We start from the raw sequence: 16,228 nt of genomic DNA, 5'->3' as shown, positions 1-16,228 counted from the left end.
ATGTATTTCTTTTTGCTTAACATCAAAATTAAACATGGTAGGACACATCATATCGAACGTATCCTTTGTGAAATATGCACATCTTGCTTATAATATTTTCTCTAGAGAAATTATGTTTTCTAGTGTGACTTGGAGGAATCTGAAAGGATGAACACTTCTCCCCTGAGCCATTGTTATGCTTAGTGAAATGAAATATTTAATAATTGAACTGGCCTCCCTCTAAATTTTGTGGAGAAATTGGATTAAAATTAGTGAAAATAGGAGAGAAAAAAATGACCAAACTTCAGGCCTCCAGAGGGACCACATACTCAGGTTTCTCTTTGAGGCTTTAGATCTGTTTTGGTGGTTTTAAGTCACTCTTAGATTTGTAATAAGTGGTGTTAGGAACTAATGAGGTAAATCTTTAAATATATACGGAAGTAAATCTGTGTGTGTATAGTTAGAAAACCCATGATCATTCTTATTCATTTACTGTAACTCAGTGACCTTCAGAAAGGGAGGGTAGATTATGTTATTTGTCACTTAATTAACACATTGGGAAAATGCTGTCTTAACCATTTACCATAGTTCTTAGAGAAAGCAATGTATTTAGATAACTTACAGGCATATGAGTGTCGGAAATAGGCCTGTTTCTCTACGTTGTGTGAGGGTGATTATGAGTGACTCTTCAGTGTCACACTTGTGATTCACCAACACAGTATAAATGTGAGACCCTAATTGTGTACTTCCTACCTCAAGGGAGTTTTGACCTGCCAAATGGAAACTCAAGGAAGCAATGGCATATTTTCGTTAGGATTTTGTTGGTACTTCTGCTATACTGTCCTCAAATGAAATACAAATCGTATACACTGTTGGTTGTTTCAGATGAAAAAGAACCTATGGGTAAAATATTGTCTTGTTTCCCCAAACTTCCAATAATGTTCTTGCCATTTTCCTGTACAGGAATTTTGTTTTCCTCTAGATGGACACTTACCTTAGCAGGTGGGAGTTTTGCTTTTCATCCTGCAAGAGAATTATTAATCCTCCCAGGCCATCATGACTTTTTAAGATTCCTAAGCTATACGTGATCATTTTGACCTAGTGCATTATTACTCACTGTTGAAATATCTCTGGCCATGATGTGCTGTCTTCCTCCTTTTACTTTCCCTCTCCCTTAGCAAGTCTTTTGGAAAAGTATAACTGGTGGATGAGGGCCTTTTTACAAAGAAGAGTTTTTAAGTTGTCTCTTAGATTCAGAACAAAGCTGTCTGCATGAATTTGTAGCTTACCTTATTGCCCAACTTATATTTTCCAGTGTCTTGAATTTATAATTTTCAAACCACCGAAGTCTGTTCTACCACCTGAGTCAGCGTCAAAGCATGTTGGGGTGCCATTGTGCAGATGGCCTCAACTGATTTTGGGAGCTGGTCACGAGACTTAATAAGCAGCTCGTGGTCTTTTTACTTCTCATGTTTCTGTGTTCAAGGAGAGGGAACTTCTTCCCAAGGTGGGTGGTGAATTACCCTTTGGCTGGACCCCGAGTAGGGGATGATGCTTGCCAATGAGTTCATCCTGTGGGTCACAGTTACCCACTTCTTCTGTGCCCCGTGATCTACGCCTCTAGGGTGCCCATTCTCTCCCTCCCCCGCTTCACAACAAGACCCCAATTATGTTTTTCCTGCGGTCAACATTTGCATGTTCTTGGCTGCATAATGTTTTGCTTATGGCATCAAAAGGACTTTTATCTCTTGTTCATGACGAATAGTGTTCAAGTTAATTTACATCTGTCTTCATGGTATCTTATGCTGCGTGACTCTGGCTGGTACTGGGAATGCCATTCTTCTCTGTTTCTGAGGCTGTGGTATTAACCCCTTACAGCACATCCCTTCTGTTAGACTGTAGGTAGGCAGTCTGTACAAACCAGGCAGCTGCTGTCTGGTTTTTACATGTAGTTTTTAATTGTATCAAAGTCATGCGTGTACGTGGTTTAAATAGTCAAACAGTTCTGCAAGACATGTTCTAACAGCAGCAGTCTGTTCCCCAGCAGAACTCTTTCTACTCTTTAACTGCTTCTTTTAGCATTTGCATTCCTGTGGCCAAATAACACTCCTGTATGGCTGATGCTTGATGTTTCTGTTGGAGGTACTCTAGATGCATTTCCTCCTATGGGAGATAAGGATTCGGCTCTTTGACACCCTCCCCACCTGCAAACCTCTTCTCGTTCTCCATTATATCACAGTTTTAGCTAGACTCCTGTTTAGGGTGTATATTATTGTGACTTGGTACATGTTCTTCAGAGCTGAACTATTATTTGATTTATTTTTCTGAACACCATTTTCTCTTTGGTTTTAATGAGTGTAATAATAATCAATCTTTTTTTTTTTTTGCTTAGTCTTCTGTACCTTAAAACTAGTCAACCCCACCCTTTCCCTTGTTATGTAAATCTCTTAATATAAACACTTTAGGAATTCTAACAATGATATTACATTGAAGGAATTCTGACTATGTATCATATCATATTGTATGATTGTATTGAAAAACCCTCTTCCATTCGGTTTGCTCTCTAGGCCAGCTGTCCAGCTGTTAACGTGAAATGCTTGACATGTCCCTTCACCACTATCCTGAAGAGTACTGTTGTCTGTCTCTTAGATTTTTTTTCTCTTTTTCCTGGGATCTCATGACTTACTAAGATTGTGAAATCATGAGTTATTCTCTCATTTCGGTGTAGTATCTGTTTCAATTGCTTTTAAAAAGAGTGTATCAGAAACATAATTTTTGAGGCCTTGAATGTCTTGAAATATGTTTATTCTGCTCTTAAGTTTGATTAGTAGTGTGACCGAACACTGGAATTCTAGTTTGAAAATTGTTTTTCCTCAGAATTTTGAAGGAATATCTTCTGGTTTCTGGTATTTCTGTTGCACAATTCAAAGTCATTCTGTTTCTTGATACTTTATATGTGATTTGGTTTTTTGCACCTGAAACTTCAGAGAGTTGCTTTATTCCCAGTGTTCTGAAGTTTCACAGTAGTGAATGCACCTTGTGGATCCACTTTCAATCCCTGTGCTGGATCCCTAGACAGTCCTTCATTGGGAAACTCATGTCCTTCAGTACTGTAAAACTTTCTTGAAATTTTTAAATCCTTTCCTTTCCTTTTTAAAAAAAATATCTTTTTATTCACTTATTATTTGACTGGTCTGCTCTTTTTCTTATCCTTTTGCTCCTATTTTGTAGGTCTTTGACACTTTTCCCAGTTTCTAAGAGATATTCTCAGCTTTCTCTTTTAACTCTTCAGTTGAGTTCTTATGTTTTTCTGTCATATTTTTCATTTCTAGGAACTTTTTTTTTATTCATGAAATGTTTCTTTTTCTATAGCATTCTTTTCTTCTCCTCCTTCTTTTCTTTTCTTTTTTTTTTTTTTTTTTACAGTTGCAGTATCTACTTATCCCTAAAGACACATATGATAGAATTTTTTTTTTTTTTAACTTCTAGTTTCATCTTTTGCCCCTCTCTCCCCATATGCAGACTCTGCATAAGGGGGAAAAAAGGTGAAATCCTTTGAACTGAATCCTAGATACTTTGCCTTTAACCTAGTCTTTTTTTTTTTTTTTTACACTTCTTCTGACCCCTAGTTTGCTATCTTCACATTTTTTCAACGGCATATGATCTTTATTTTGTTCAAGATTTTGCTCCAAACTGACCTTCCACAAGAAGTCTCTCTAGAGTCTGCTGAGGAGAGGAGTTTACATAATATCTGTACCACTAAATCCTCTGAGATACTTCAGGGCATCTACAAAGTCAAAACTGTTTTCAAATAAAATACTGAGATATTATTTGCCCCTTTCACACATTCTCTCATGAGTTTACAGTGGGTGGCTACAGGTTGTGTGATATTGCAACAAATTGCATGCAGCATGTTTGGGAATCTGTCTGCCATTAAGCCAGACATTAAAGAGATTTGCAAAACTGTAAAACAGTGCCTCTCTTCTCACTAACATTTTTCATGTAATAAATAATTTTATGCTTTAATTTCTATAAAGTAAGTATCCATGGATGTAACCTCCATAAACAAGAGCTCTTTGGAATCTTTAATACTTCTGAAGGGTGTCAAGGGGTCATGAAACCAAGAAGGTTGAGAACATCTGCTCTGAAGCTGGATATATAAATGTATAGCTCACGATATTTTTTAAATATTTAAGTACTCTGGAATAATTTATCTTGTTAAAAAAAAAATTCCTCCAGGAAATAACAAGTGTTTGGTGAGGATGTGGAAAAAGGAGAACCCTTGAACAGTATTGGTGGGAATGTAAATTGGTGCAGCCACTATAGAAAACAGTATGGAGGTTCCTCAAAAAATTAAAAATAGAATAACACATGATTCAGCAACTCCACTTCTGGGTATTTATTGGAAGAAAATGAAAACACCAACTCAAAAAGATACATACACCCCAATGTTCACTGCAGCATTATTTACAATAAGCCAAGATATGGAAACAACCTAAGTGTCCATTACTCAGCCATAAAAAGAAGGAAATCCTGTCATTTGTGACTACATGGATGGATCTGGAGGGCATTATGTTAAGTGAAATAAGAAAGGCGAATTCTGTATGATCTCACTTACGTGTGGAATCTTTAAAACAAAAACAAACAAACAAGCAACAAAAAAACAGCTCACGGATAACAGGTTGATGGGTGCCAGAGGCGTACTGGTGGGGACGTGGTGGGGAGGGGGCAGTGGGTGAAGGTAGTGGTCAAAAAGTACAAACTTCCAATCGTAGAATAAGTAATGAGGATGTGATGTACAGCATAATAACTCTAGTTAATAATACTGTATTGCACAAAACAGAAACAGACTCACAGACTTAGAGAACGAACTTATGGTTACGAGGGGGGAAGGTGGAGGGAGGGGATAGTTTGGGAGTTTGGGACTGACACGCACACACCGCTATATTTAAAATGGATAACCAACGAGGACCTACTGGATAGCACAGGAACTCTGCTCAATGTTATGTGGCAGCCTGGATGGGAGGGGAGTTTGGGGGAGAATGGATACATGTGTATGTATGGCTGAGTCACTTTGCTGTGCCTCTAAAACTATCACAACATTGTTAATAGGCTATACTCCAATATAAAATTAGAAGTTAAAAAAAATACTGTATTGCATACTTGAAAGTTGCTAAGAAAGATCTTAAAATTTCTCATTACAAGACAAAAATTTGTGACTATGTAGGGTTATGAATGTTAGCTAGACTTATTATGGTGATCATTTTGCAATATATACAAATATCAAATCATATTGTATTCTTGCAACTAATATAATATCATATGTCAATTATATCTTGATTAAAAAAATTTAAAAAGAGACACCCCTCTTGATTTTTTTCCTCCCAATCTTTATTTTGTTGTTTATATATTCTCCCTTATTCTTAAGTGATTCTCCCCGGATCGTTTTCTTTTTCTGTCTTAAGTGGAACAAAATTTTAAGTTTTGATTGTTATACTTTATTGTTTATCAGATAGATAGGGTTAGTAGATTACATTGGCCTATCCTATGAGTGACACAAATGATCAATCATCAATTTTTTAATGTATTAGATAGAGTGTGGCCCCTTTAAACAGAAATAAATTGCTTGAATAAATATTTAAACAAGGGCTTTAACATGAAAAACTAGTAGAAAAACTTAATCATCCTTCAACTTTTAAATAATCATACTATCAAATAAAAACCAGTGAACAAAGGAAATGTATGGTTGCATTTGGGAATATGTTGTGTAAGTAAAAGAATTATTGTATTCTGTATTTATTTTAGATGAAAAAGAGAAATTCGAACCCACAGTCTTCAGGGATACACTCGTCCAGGGACTTAATGAAGCTGGTGACGACCTTGAAGCTGTAGCCAAGTTTCTGGACTCTACAGGCTCAAGATTAGATTATCGTCGCTATGCAGACACACTCTTCGATATCCTGGTGGCTGGCAGTATGCTCGGTAAACCATACATTAGAGCACCTTCTTGTAATATTATGTACTTTCAATTATACTGAAATATTTTCTTATGAGATAGAATCTTTATAAGCTTATATTTATGATAGTTGATAAAAAAAATGTAGATGGGAGTCTCTACAACTTTTACCTAGATTACGATTTAGAATGGTATTAATGTGGCTATGAAATGATTGTTAGTTAAGAGAGGCATAGCATTGAGGACTTTTGTTGACATACAACACGATTGGCCCCTTGACTTTAGATAAAAGCCAATTTTTCCATGTGTCCCTAATCTTTAAATGTTTCTGGAGTGGACTTAGGAGGAGTAATTTCTGCAGTAGAGTATAACTTTATGTTTGTCATCTAGATCCTTCCAGTATATATCATTAAATCCCAATTGCCATAGCACCTTTCTTTTGAGTCCCACCCTTTTTTTCTTTTGGTATAGTGAGCAGTGAGATTTAACTGTGTCAACAAATTTAAAAAGAATTCCCATTAAATTTAATTCTCATTAAAATTCATTTCATCCATAGAAAATTAAATGTCTATGAAATATAGTTTAAATCTAGTTTTTAAAAAATCCTTGTAATTGTGAGTGTATAGGTAAAAGGATTAAAGATAGAAGTTTGGAAATTGTTAAAGATAGATAAAAAGCAAAATAAAAACTATGTCTTATAGAGCAGGGACATCAGGGGGAAAGGCTTCAGAATACTATTTAAGTGGTATGGTGTATTGTTCTAAATGTTTATTAGGTATCACAACCACCCATTTTTCCTTTCATAGTTATTCTTAGAACTTGGTTTTCATAATTAGTCCCTATGGTAACCATAAATCACTGGAAGTGGTCAGATCCCCAGGCCAGTGATTTTCAGCTGCCTAGGGGACATTCGCAAATGTGTGGAAGTGTTTTGGTTGCTACAAAGACTTGGGAGTGGAGGCCAGGTATGCCACCTACTTTGCTATGCAAGGAACATTCAGTACAATGAAAAATTGCCCTGCCCAGCGTGCTGTGAGTGCCTTTCATTGAGAAATGCTGCTTAAGCCAATCTACTTTAAGACAGGGTGTATACATACATTTTTAGGTAGAGCTACCCTTTAATTCTTCCCTCTGAGCTCTTAGATCTATCTATGCTGGTACCTGGTCCCGTTTACTTTCAGGCCCCCTTTTGATCTGAACTGCTGGTTTTCACTATGTACCAAGTTTATTCTGTTGTTATCATTTATGAAAGTCTCAGTTCATCCCTGTAGGTAATTCAAGTCCACGTATAAAAAGCTCTTTGTAGTGTGTTCAAATCCCAATACACAGAGATAGCTATTGTTAATATTTTGGTTAATTCTTTTCTAGAAATCTCTTTACCGAAATACATAAACTTTTGAGAATGGGATGATATTATACAAATGTGATACTCTACATGCTGTTTTATATTTACTCTGCAGTATGTTGTTGCCTTTCGCGCCCATGAGTATTATGTTACCTTAGATGATTCTAAAAAGAATGAAAACTATAATTAATAGTGAAGTTGAACCTTTCCTGATGTGATTATTGGCTTTTTCAATTTCCTTAGTTATGGTATACTTTTATCGATGCACTGGTAAATTCTATGCAAGAATAGTCTTCGGTCGGTTTTGGTTCTTGCCAAAGTCACACATGACTTCACCAGTCAATTCAACGCACGCTCTTCAGTTCTTAGTGCCTTCCTGGCAGCACTGTTGACCCTTTCATCATTCTTGAAATGCTTTCCTTTCTTGCCTTACATGGGACCATTTAGACTCCCTCCTACCTCTCTAGATGCCACTTCTCACATGACTCCTACGTTTCCATACTTGTCCCCTTACATATGTTTAAAATTATATGCTTTGCATTGATTATCTCAAGACTTCATTTACCATCTCTATAATGATGATCAACAGATTTATATCTGCAGCCTAGATTTTACTCCGTCACACCACACTATCCATCCAAAAGAGGGGAGGGCAAATGTTTGGTACAACTTATGAGCACAGGCAGTACAACCCCAGATGTCTACTGAGGCCAGACCTATGATGTAATGAATAAAGTCAGCCAGGTGCATTCTTTTTATGTAAACATTTTGTTTACAAATGGAGTATGTAAGAATTTTCTTCACTCCCACAAAAATATTTACCTTCCCCTGTTATTCTTGAGACAACAGTTATCTTGGTTTTTCAGTTGTACCCTTTGAAGAGTAGACACAAGAAATACTTTACTTTTCTCGGGGCTTCCCTGGTGGCACAGTGGTTGAGAATCCGCCTGCCAATGCAGGGGACACGGGTTCGAGCCGTGGTCTGGGAAGATCCCACATTCCACAGAGCAACTAAGCCTGTGCGCCACAACTACTGAGCCTGTGCTCTAGAGCCCGTGAGCCACAACTACTGAGCCCATGTGCCGCAACTACGGAAGCCCACGCGCCTACAGCCCGTGCTCCACAACGAGAGAAGCCACTGCAATGAGAAGCCCACGCACTGCAACGAAGAGTAGCCACCACTCTCCACAACTAGAGAAAGCCGCGCACAGCAACGAACACCCAACACAGCCAAAAATAAATAAATAAAATAAATAAATTTATAAAAAATAAAAAAAAAAAGGAAATACTTTTCTTTTACTTCTAGTTTGAGAAAAACAGCCGGATCACCAAAATTTTTAGAAATGGCAATTCATACTTCGTCCCGATATCAGGGAACAAAATTTTAAATGTGAGGTGTAGCAATATTATCAATGTGTAACAAATATTTTGTTTTGTAAGGGAATGCAATTTTTAGATCTTACCTCTTAAGAGAAAAGACTATAGTTTCAAAATCAGACTTTTCAGTTATGTAACTTCTATCAGATAGGAATCATTAGCCCAGGGTTTTTAGAAGATTATCATCTTAATAAAATTTTGTTCCAGGTGGTTGTATTCATTACAAAGAGCTAATTAAATCTTGTGCATAAATTAATTGCATGAGAATAGACTGCTGAAGGAGCGGACTTTTCTAAAAACTAATTTACTTATAAAACCGTATGCCGGAGTCTGTAAAAAAGTTGGTTATGTGTAGCTCATTTCATCCAAAGATCTGAAATATGACTCAAATCAAAACACTAAAATAAATAGAGTGGCCTATACAAGTGTATACTCTGCAAATACTCGTTGAGTATATAATAGTTATTACTCTAACTTGGCTTGCTCAAATTTCTACCCTTATTCTGATAAAGTAGAATCAGAAGACAAAAATACCTAGTGTTCTGACTCTGGTCTTCTAATCCACCAATGTTTGTAATGACCACCATTGAAACTTACAGGAGGAGCCTTTGAATGAGGAAAGTTGAGTAATGGAAAAAAGGCATTCTTTTGGTCTATCCATTTATTCTATGATTACTCTATAGGCCATGGGGAAAAAAGATTAGAGAGGATAAAATACACTCTTTCCTAGCCAATGCAACTGCTGGGTGATCAAATACAAATGACAAGGGATCAGAGTGTATACTGTTCAACCCTGTGTGAATAACTGAGTTGGTGGAGGAGGGAACATTTTTAATACCTACTGAAGTAGAAACCAGCAAGATCTGTAAAAGCCAGGTCTGGGCAGTTGCAGTATTGGTGAACTGGAGTCCAGCAAAATATTATCAAGCCTGAAAAGTGAATCATGTCCTGATGTGGGAAAACATCAGGAACTGCACTGAGAATAATCAAGTTAAATTCACTGAACAAATGTTATTGTTTAGCTGCCATGGTTAAAGATATACTTTGGAAAGAATCAGACTTGTAGTGATAGGATCTAGTGAAGGCGTATATAGTATACGTATATAGATTGTTGTTCTATAAGTATATAGAACAACAATCTCGTCATACACTATGGTAGGAATAGAAAATCGAACAACCACTTTGCATTATGTTAGAAATGTAAACAAATCATAACATGTATGCATCTTTTATAAGTAAATTAGTTTTTAGAAAAGTCACCTCCTTCAGGAGTCTATTTTCATGCAATTAATTTATGCACAAGATTTAATAGCCCTTTGTAATAAATACAACCACCTGTACAAAATTTTATTAAGATGATAATCTAAAAACTGTGTGTGTCTACACATGCATATCATTCTATGAAAGTTTATGTGACGTATACCTTTATTGTTTTCCTTGATGTGCAGGAATTGATCTCTTCTGCAAATGCTCTTCTGATTTCAGTATCGTCCTAATGGTCATTACCTTTCCCTTTTTAGCCCCTGGAGGAACACGCATAGATGATGGTGACAAGACCAAGATGACCAACCACTGTGTGTTTTCAGCAAATGAAGATCACGAAACCATCCGAAACTATGCTCAGGTAGAGCCTGTCACTGAGAGATTGTTGTACTGGAAGGGAAACATTTGAACAGGATTTAGGAAAACATTAGGTTCAGAAATTCTACAGACCACTTTTTAAATAGGGATATTAGATAGGTCTTAAGCATAGGAAGAGATACTGAATTGCATTGGTAATAATGGACATTAAAGCTTCACCAAAGTAGAGTTTCTTTACCTTTCACCTATAAGAGATATGGGGAATCATAATTTCTGGTGGAGTATATATTGGTCCAAGCTTTAGGGAGAGCAGTTTAGCACTATCTTTCAAAACTAAAACTACACATTCCCTTTGACTCAGCAATTCTACTTCTAGGACTTCATCCCGCAGACAGTGGCATGTGTAAAGTGACGCAAACAGTGGCAGTTATTATAGTGTTGTTTGTAATAATATCAAAGGATGAAAACAATATATAAGTCAATCCAAGAGTTTAATAATTCATATTAACAGACTCTCAGGTAGCTGTTTAAAAGAAAGAGGCAAGAAGGTACTTGTAATACATAAAACCGATAAAGGATTCATATCCAGATTAAATAAAGAACTGTAAGTCAATAAGAAAAGGACAAGCAACCTATTAGGAGAAGACTTACAGGCATTTCAGAAAAGAGGAAACACAATTCCTCCAAAAAACAAAGGAAATGAGTTCAAACTCATTGAGAAAATTTCAATTAATATCGAGATACCCTTTTGCATTCATTAGATTGGTGAAAATTAAGAAGTATTTAGGCCCTGGTGAAGATCAGGAAGCGGTGGTAGTGTAAAATGGGACAACCTTGTAGACATTACCTTCTAAAGCTGAACATATGTGCATTGTGACCAGCCAGCTTAGGGTTGGTGTGTTCCTATTCTGATTCTTTCACTGACTCTTCTTAAAAGTCAGTTTTTATTCCCATCTAAACCATGAAGGCAAGTCCCAGGTCAACAAGTCTTCTTGTTTTACACATTTCATTATATATATATATGAAAAAGGCCATAGGAATCCCTGGCAGCTACGTGATTTCAGATGCTAGAAACTGTCTTTACTTTGTTTATTAAAATGTGTAAGGCATGCTAAGCCAAGTAATTTGGGATATGTGGCCATTAAGAATTTAAACTTCAAAAATTATTCTTTTAATCACATCCTATTTTAGCATAGATATTTCTTCCCCTTTTTTATATTTAAGAAATGTGTAATAGATAAAAACCAAGGAAATCTTTAAAAATGGACCAAAAGGTTAAGCACGTGGGTTCAGTGGATGATGTTCTAACCTGTCCTCTCTAAATCTTTGCTTCTACTCTCTTATGTCGATGGCCACAAACACCTTGGGCCAGGTGGATACTGAAGCAGATGTTCTCAATTCAAAAGCTGTTCTTTTAAAATTCTCTCTCACCCTATGATATATTAGATAAGTACAGTTCACTGAGGATCAGAATTTCTGAGTTCTGTTCCTGCTCCGATACTTAGTAGCAGTTTCCAGGTCTGCCAATGAAGTTAATGCCTGCCTTACCTTCCTCAGAGAATTTTTGTTAGGATTAAATTAATGCAAGTACAAGGTGTATTATTTGCTATTTGAGTCCCACTGGGAAAGAAAGATAAGAAGGCCTGGAAGAAAAATCAGTACTCTACTATTCTCATAAAATTAAAAAGATCTATATAGACTTAACCTCATCATTATTTCTAAATAGGATAGTTTCTTTTACTTATGATTTTGTTTTTTCATATGGAATATGTATATTTGAAAGAACTTTTGATACATTATTGTTTCTAAGTTTATTAAACGTTATTATATACTGATAGACTGACAGAGGTCAATGGGGTAGTCAGGGAGAGAGATTAAATTGAGAAAGGTATTTGAGTGGAAGTTAATTTTATAAGCTGTTAGTTCATTGAAGAGTACTTGGTAGTATAATGACTTGCGTTCATATGTAAACATTTACCTGTGGGGATTTGGAGAATCATTCTTGGATAAGGAGAGTTCTTTTTCCTGATGGTAATCACACTAAGGAATATCTGAGTGCTCGTGTAAGTTGGAAATCAAACTTGTAGGACTTCAGTACAGTTTATTTTTTTTTCCTTATTGCGTTATCAATTCCCTCCTGGCTCATTTTTCTTTCCTCACAAAGGGCAACACCATAATTTTTACTCTTGAACTCCATCTGGATCACATTAAGGAAGAAACACAAAGTTTTAGATGAGAGTATATCACATGGGTATAAGAGAAAGGAATTGGATTCAGAAATCATTTCCACACTTATTAAAATAATATTTATAAAATCCCCATTTAAATAAGAACATTGTATTAGTCTGTTCGGGCTGCCCTAACAAAATACCACAGACTGGGTGGCTTAAACAAGAGAATATTATTTCTTGCAGTTTGGGAGGCTGGGAAGTCCAAGATCAAGGTGCCAATGGATTTGGTTCCTTGTGAGGTTTCCCTTCCTGGCTCTTAGAAGACCATCAGTCCTGTCAGACTAGGGCCCCACCCTTATGACCTCACTTAACCCTGTCCCAAAGTCCCTACCTCCAAATAGTCACATTGAGGGTAGGACTTCAACATATGAATTTAGGAGGAACACGAACTCAGTCCATAACAAACATCATTCCTCTTAAAAACAGTCCAGAATTCCACTGACACAGTTGCAAACCCTGCTTGAGAATTCTAACTGGATTGTGGAGGCCAGTAATCTTTATTGCTCATCTGCTGAAATCATGTTTATGTTCACCTGGAGTATAATCTCCCCTGAACTCTGATCTCCTCTTCATAATATCCAGTATATAATGATTATATCTATAATCCCCTTAGTTTCAGTTATTTTCAATCTCTACATCACACAGTTTTAAAATTATATTCATTTCATTTTCATCAAAGTTATTTTTGGTTCTCACCTGTTATATTCTCGAATGAATTTGTTTTACTCTACATGTGCATTTTGATCCTCTTTTTCCCTCAGGTCATAATAACTCCTTGAAATGCTGATAGTTCTCATATCACAGTCTGAGAATGTTTAACTACACCTTTTTATTAGTGTAGACCCTTGTAGTTAGGGTGAGTTTCTACACCTCCTTCTATTGCCTTTTAAAATTGTTTACATAATATTGACTGGTTCTCTTTTATGTTTAGGTCTTCAATAAACTCATCAGGAGATATAAGTATTTGGAAAAGGCATTTGAGGATGAAATGAAAAAGGTAAAAATTCAACTGTAATGCTCTGTTTGCTAAAATGATGAAATGAAGAGGTACAAAAATTTTGCTTTTACAGTGATGGTCCAGAAGTACCATGGACCTCTTAAGTTTTTAATAAATGTTCGTTGAATGAAGGAATGAGTATGACAGATCATTAGCTAATAGCTGTAGAAAGAAAACATGATTAGCCTAGAATTTTTCCTTCATGTTTAATGTAAGCCAGCATGCTTTGTTCAAAGGAATAGTTTTACAGAATATGTAATTAGTTAAAGCTTGTGAAAGAGCATAGCACAGCAGCTAATACTCAGTAAAATTCCTTAATTTTAGAAGGTGCAGTTTAGCAAAGGGGATAGAAGCACATCTTTGGAAATAGGTGTGTCTGGGTGTAAATCTCAGTGCTTTTTCTCATCTATAAAATAGCTGCAGTAAAAGTACATACTTTATGGTTGTTGTACTAATAAATGAGATGAGCTGTAAGGTACTTAATACGGTAATTGGCCTCTAATAAGTAGCCGAATAAAGAATAGCACCTTATTAAAGAAGCCCTCTTTTCAGAAACTGCAACATGTTCCTCCTTCTAATTTGTAGCTCCTCTGTATTTATATATAGCAATCACTACATTGACTTGTTACAGATTTGTATGCTGCTTTGTCTTCATTTCTGATTTTAGGTGTATGCCTAAATTATAAACCAAGGGAATAAAGAAATCATCTACTTTGTTACTTACTTTGTTACTTTGCAACATCTACTTTGCTGCTTACCTACTCTTACTTCCCTTTGTTCAGAGTGGTTCCATGTATAATGAAGAACATTTAAACAGTAAAATCATTGTTTTAAATTTACATTCTCCATGACTCAACTTTCACACTTAAAAGAATCCTTCAGCATGGATACATACAACTATATGTATAAAGATGTTCATCACAGTATTGAGACGTAACCTAAATGTTCATGGTGGGAGATGGGTTAATTAAATTATCATCTTTCTATACAGTGGAATAATATGCAGTCATTTAAAGAATGAGGCATAACCACGTGAATTGATAAAAGAAAATGTCTATGATAAATTGTTGAATGAAAAAGCAACCATTTGGTAGAAGTTTAACCTTAGGCAAGTCCCTTAAGTTCTTTGTGCCTCAGATTTCTTTGTCTTAAAGCGAGGATCAAGACTTTTGTAATTATTAATACACATGAAGTGTTCAGAAGACTATCTGCTTCACTCAACAAGTTTGAGCTATTATCAGTGCGTAATTCAGTAAAAGCATGTGTATATGCATCTAGTTATTTATAAAATGTAGACATATATAAGTGCATTTAAAAATCTGAAAGGACACGTCAGACTGTTAATAATGTTAATTCTAAGGAAATAGGATTAAAGAGGAGATTACTCACATTTTTATATTATTCTGTGTTGTTAGATTTGTTCTACTAGCAGGTATTACTTTTTTTAACATGAAGAAACATTTAAATGGATAAAAGTGGTCCATTATATTGCTAGATGTTTAGAAAATAACAAGTGCTTCATTAAAATAGAGGAATAGAAATGACCAAAAAACTGATGTTAAAGCATTCAAATAAACATCTTATCATTTTGCCTAATAATATCACTCATGTTTTTCTTCTCTTAATTCATTTGAACCTTTAAAGCTTTCTATTTGATTCATTTGATGAACATGCTTTCAAGAATTATTTATTTTTCACAGTGTATCCATTTTTTAAAGAAAATTCTGCTGCAATACATGTAGCATCTGATTTTAAAGCTGACTAGTGTAATTGAGCAGTGTGGATATTAATTTTAAGAAAAGATATAATTTTTGCACCATTTTGCTATAATTGAGTTTTTTTTGATGAATATGAGTATATTAATGTGCTTAAACAAGTAGTGTTAATATTTTAATCTTGGGGGCTATTTTTCATTATTTACTTCAATCTTACTTATTTTAATAATAAGAGAAAGAAGCCAGATTGATATAAAGTATCTATAGTTTTGTCGGTTTTTTTACCCCATTCCTGGGGCTCCCTGGAGCTTTAACCATTGATACCTCCTTCCCTCACTCCCTCTTTTCTTGTGAACTTAGAAAGTGACTTCTTTTTAAATCATTGAGATTTTAATAGGCATAAATTGGGAGTGAAATGGACTCGTTGGTTCCAGTTCTGCCACTTACTCATCATGTAAATATTTGGAGTCACGTAACCTCTCTGTAATGTAATAATCCTTTAACTGTTGGGAATGGTAAATTAATATAGTCCTACCCACCGCACAGAGCTAATGGAATTTCATTGGCATAAAGCATTTAATAAGCCTATATGATGCCAGTGATTTTTTGTCGGTACAGAGTAATGAAAAAGTCAGCAGGGTCCCTATAGTGATATTGGGCCCTGGGAAATCTCAGTAACATGCCTAAGGTCTGTTGAAACAGAGAAAATAGCCGTGGAATATAAATATAATATAGTCAAAGCACTAAGTGGAGGAGGGTTAGGAAGGAGGGAATTCTACAAGCCTGGATACTCTTAGAATTCAAAATGGCAAGTGGGTCTAATCCCCTTTGCTTTGGCTTCCCTTCAACCCTTCTGGGGTTGCTACTTTGTTACTTTCCCTACCGCTGGGATAAGAGGATGACAGCATTGCGACCCAGAAGGACCCAAACAACACTGTCACCCTCTCACTACAAAATCACAGCAGAGGCCTTTACTCTGCTAGGAACTTTTCTTTATCTTACATCCATCATTTCCTCATCACCAGGGCTGGTGGTAAAACTGTATGA

The 16,228-nt window shown here is 35.8% G+C and overlaps 1 protein-coding gene across 1 annotated transcript in view; it reads left to right on the top strand.

The window, feature by feature from the left end:
- Positions 1-16,228, top strand: part of BZW2 (basic leucine zipper and W2 domains 2) — a 64,338-nt gene that overhangs the window by 21,027 nt on the left and 27,083 nt on the right. The window contains exons 4-6 of the mRNA XM_061198528.1: positions 5,785-5,961; positions 10,178-10,281; positions 13,401-13,466. Of these exons, the coding sequence (XP_061054511.1) occupies positions 5,785-5,961; positions 10,178-10,281; positions 13,401-13,466 (347 nt within the window). The remainder of the gene's footprint in view (positions 1-5,784; positions 5,962-10,177; positions 10,282-13,400; positions 13,467-16,228) is intronic.

This window comes from Eubalaena glacialis, chromosome 8 (genome assembly GCF_028564815.1).
Source record: "Eubalaena glacialis isolate mEubGla1 chromosome 8, mEubGla1.1.hap2.+ XY, whole genome shotgun sequence".
Lineage (NCBI taxonomy): Eukaryota > Metazoa > Chordata > Mammalia > Artiodactyla > Balaenidae > Eubalaena > Eubalaena glacialis.
The sequence above is the reverse complement of the archived record's forward strand: the minus strand, read 5'-3'. Positions and strand labels throughout refer to the sequence as shown.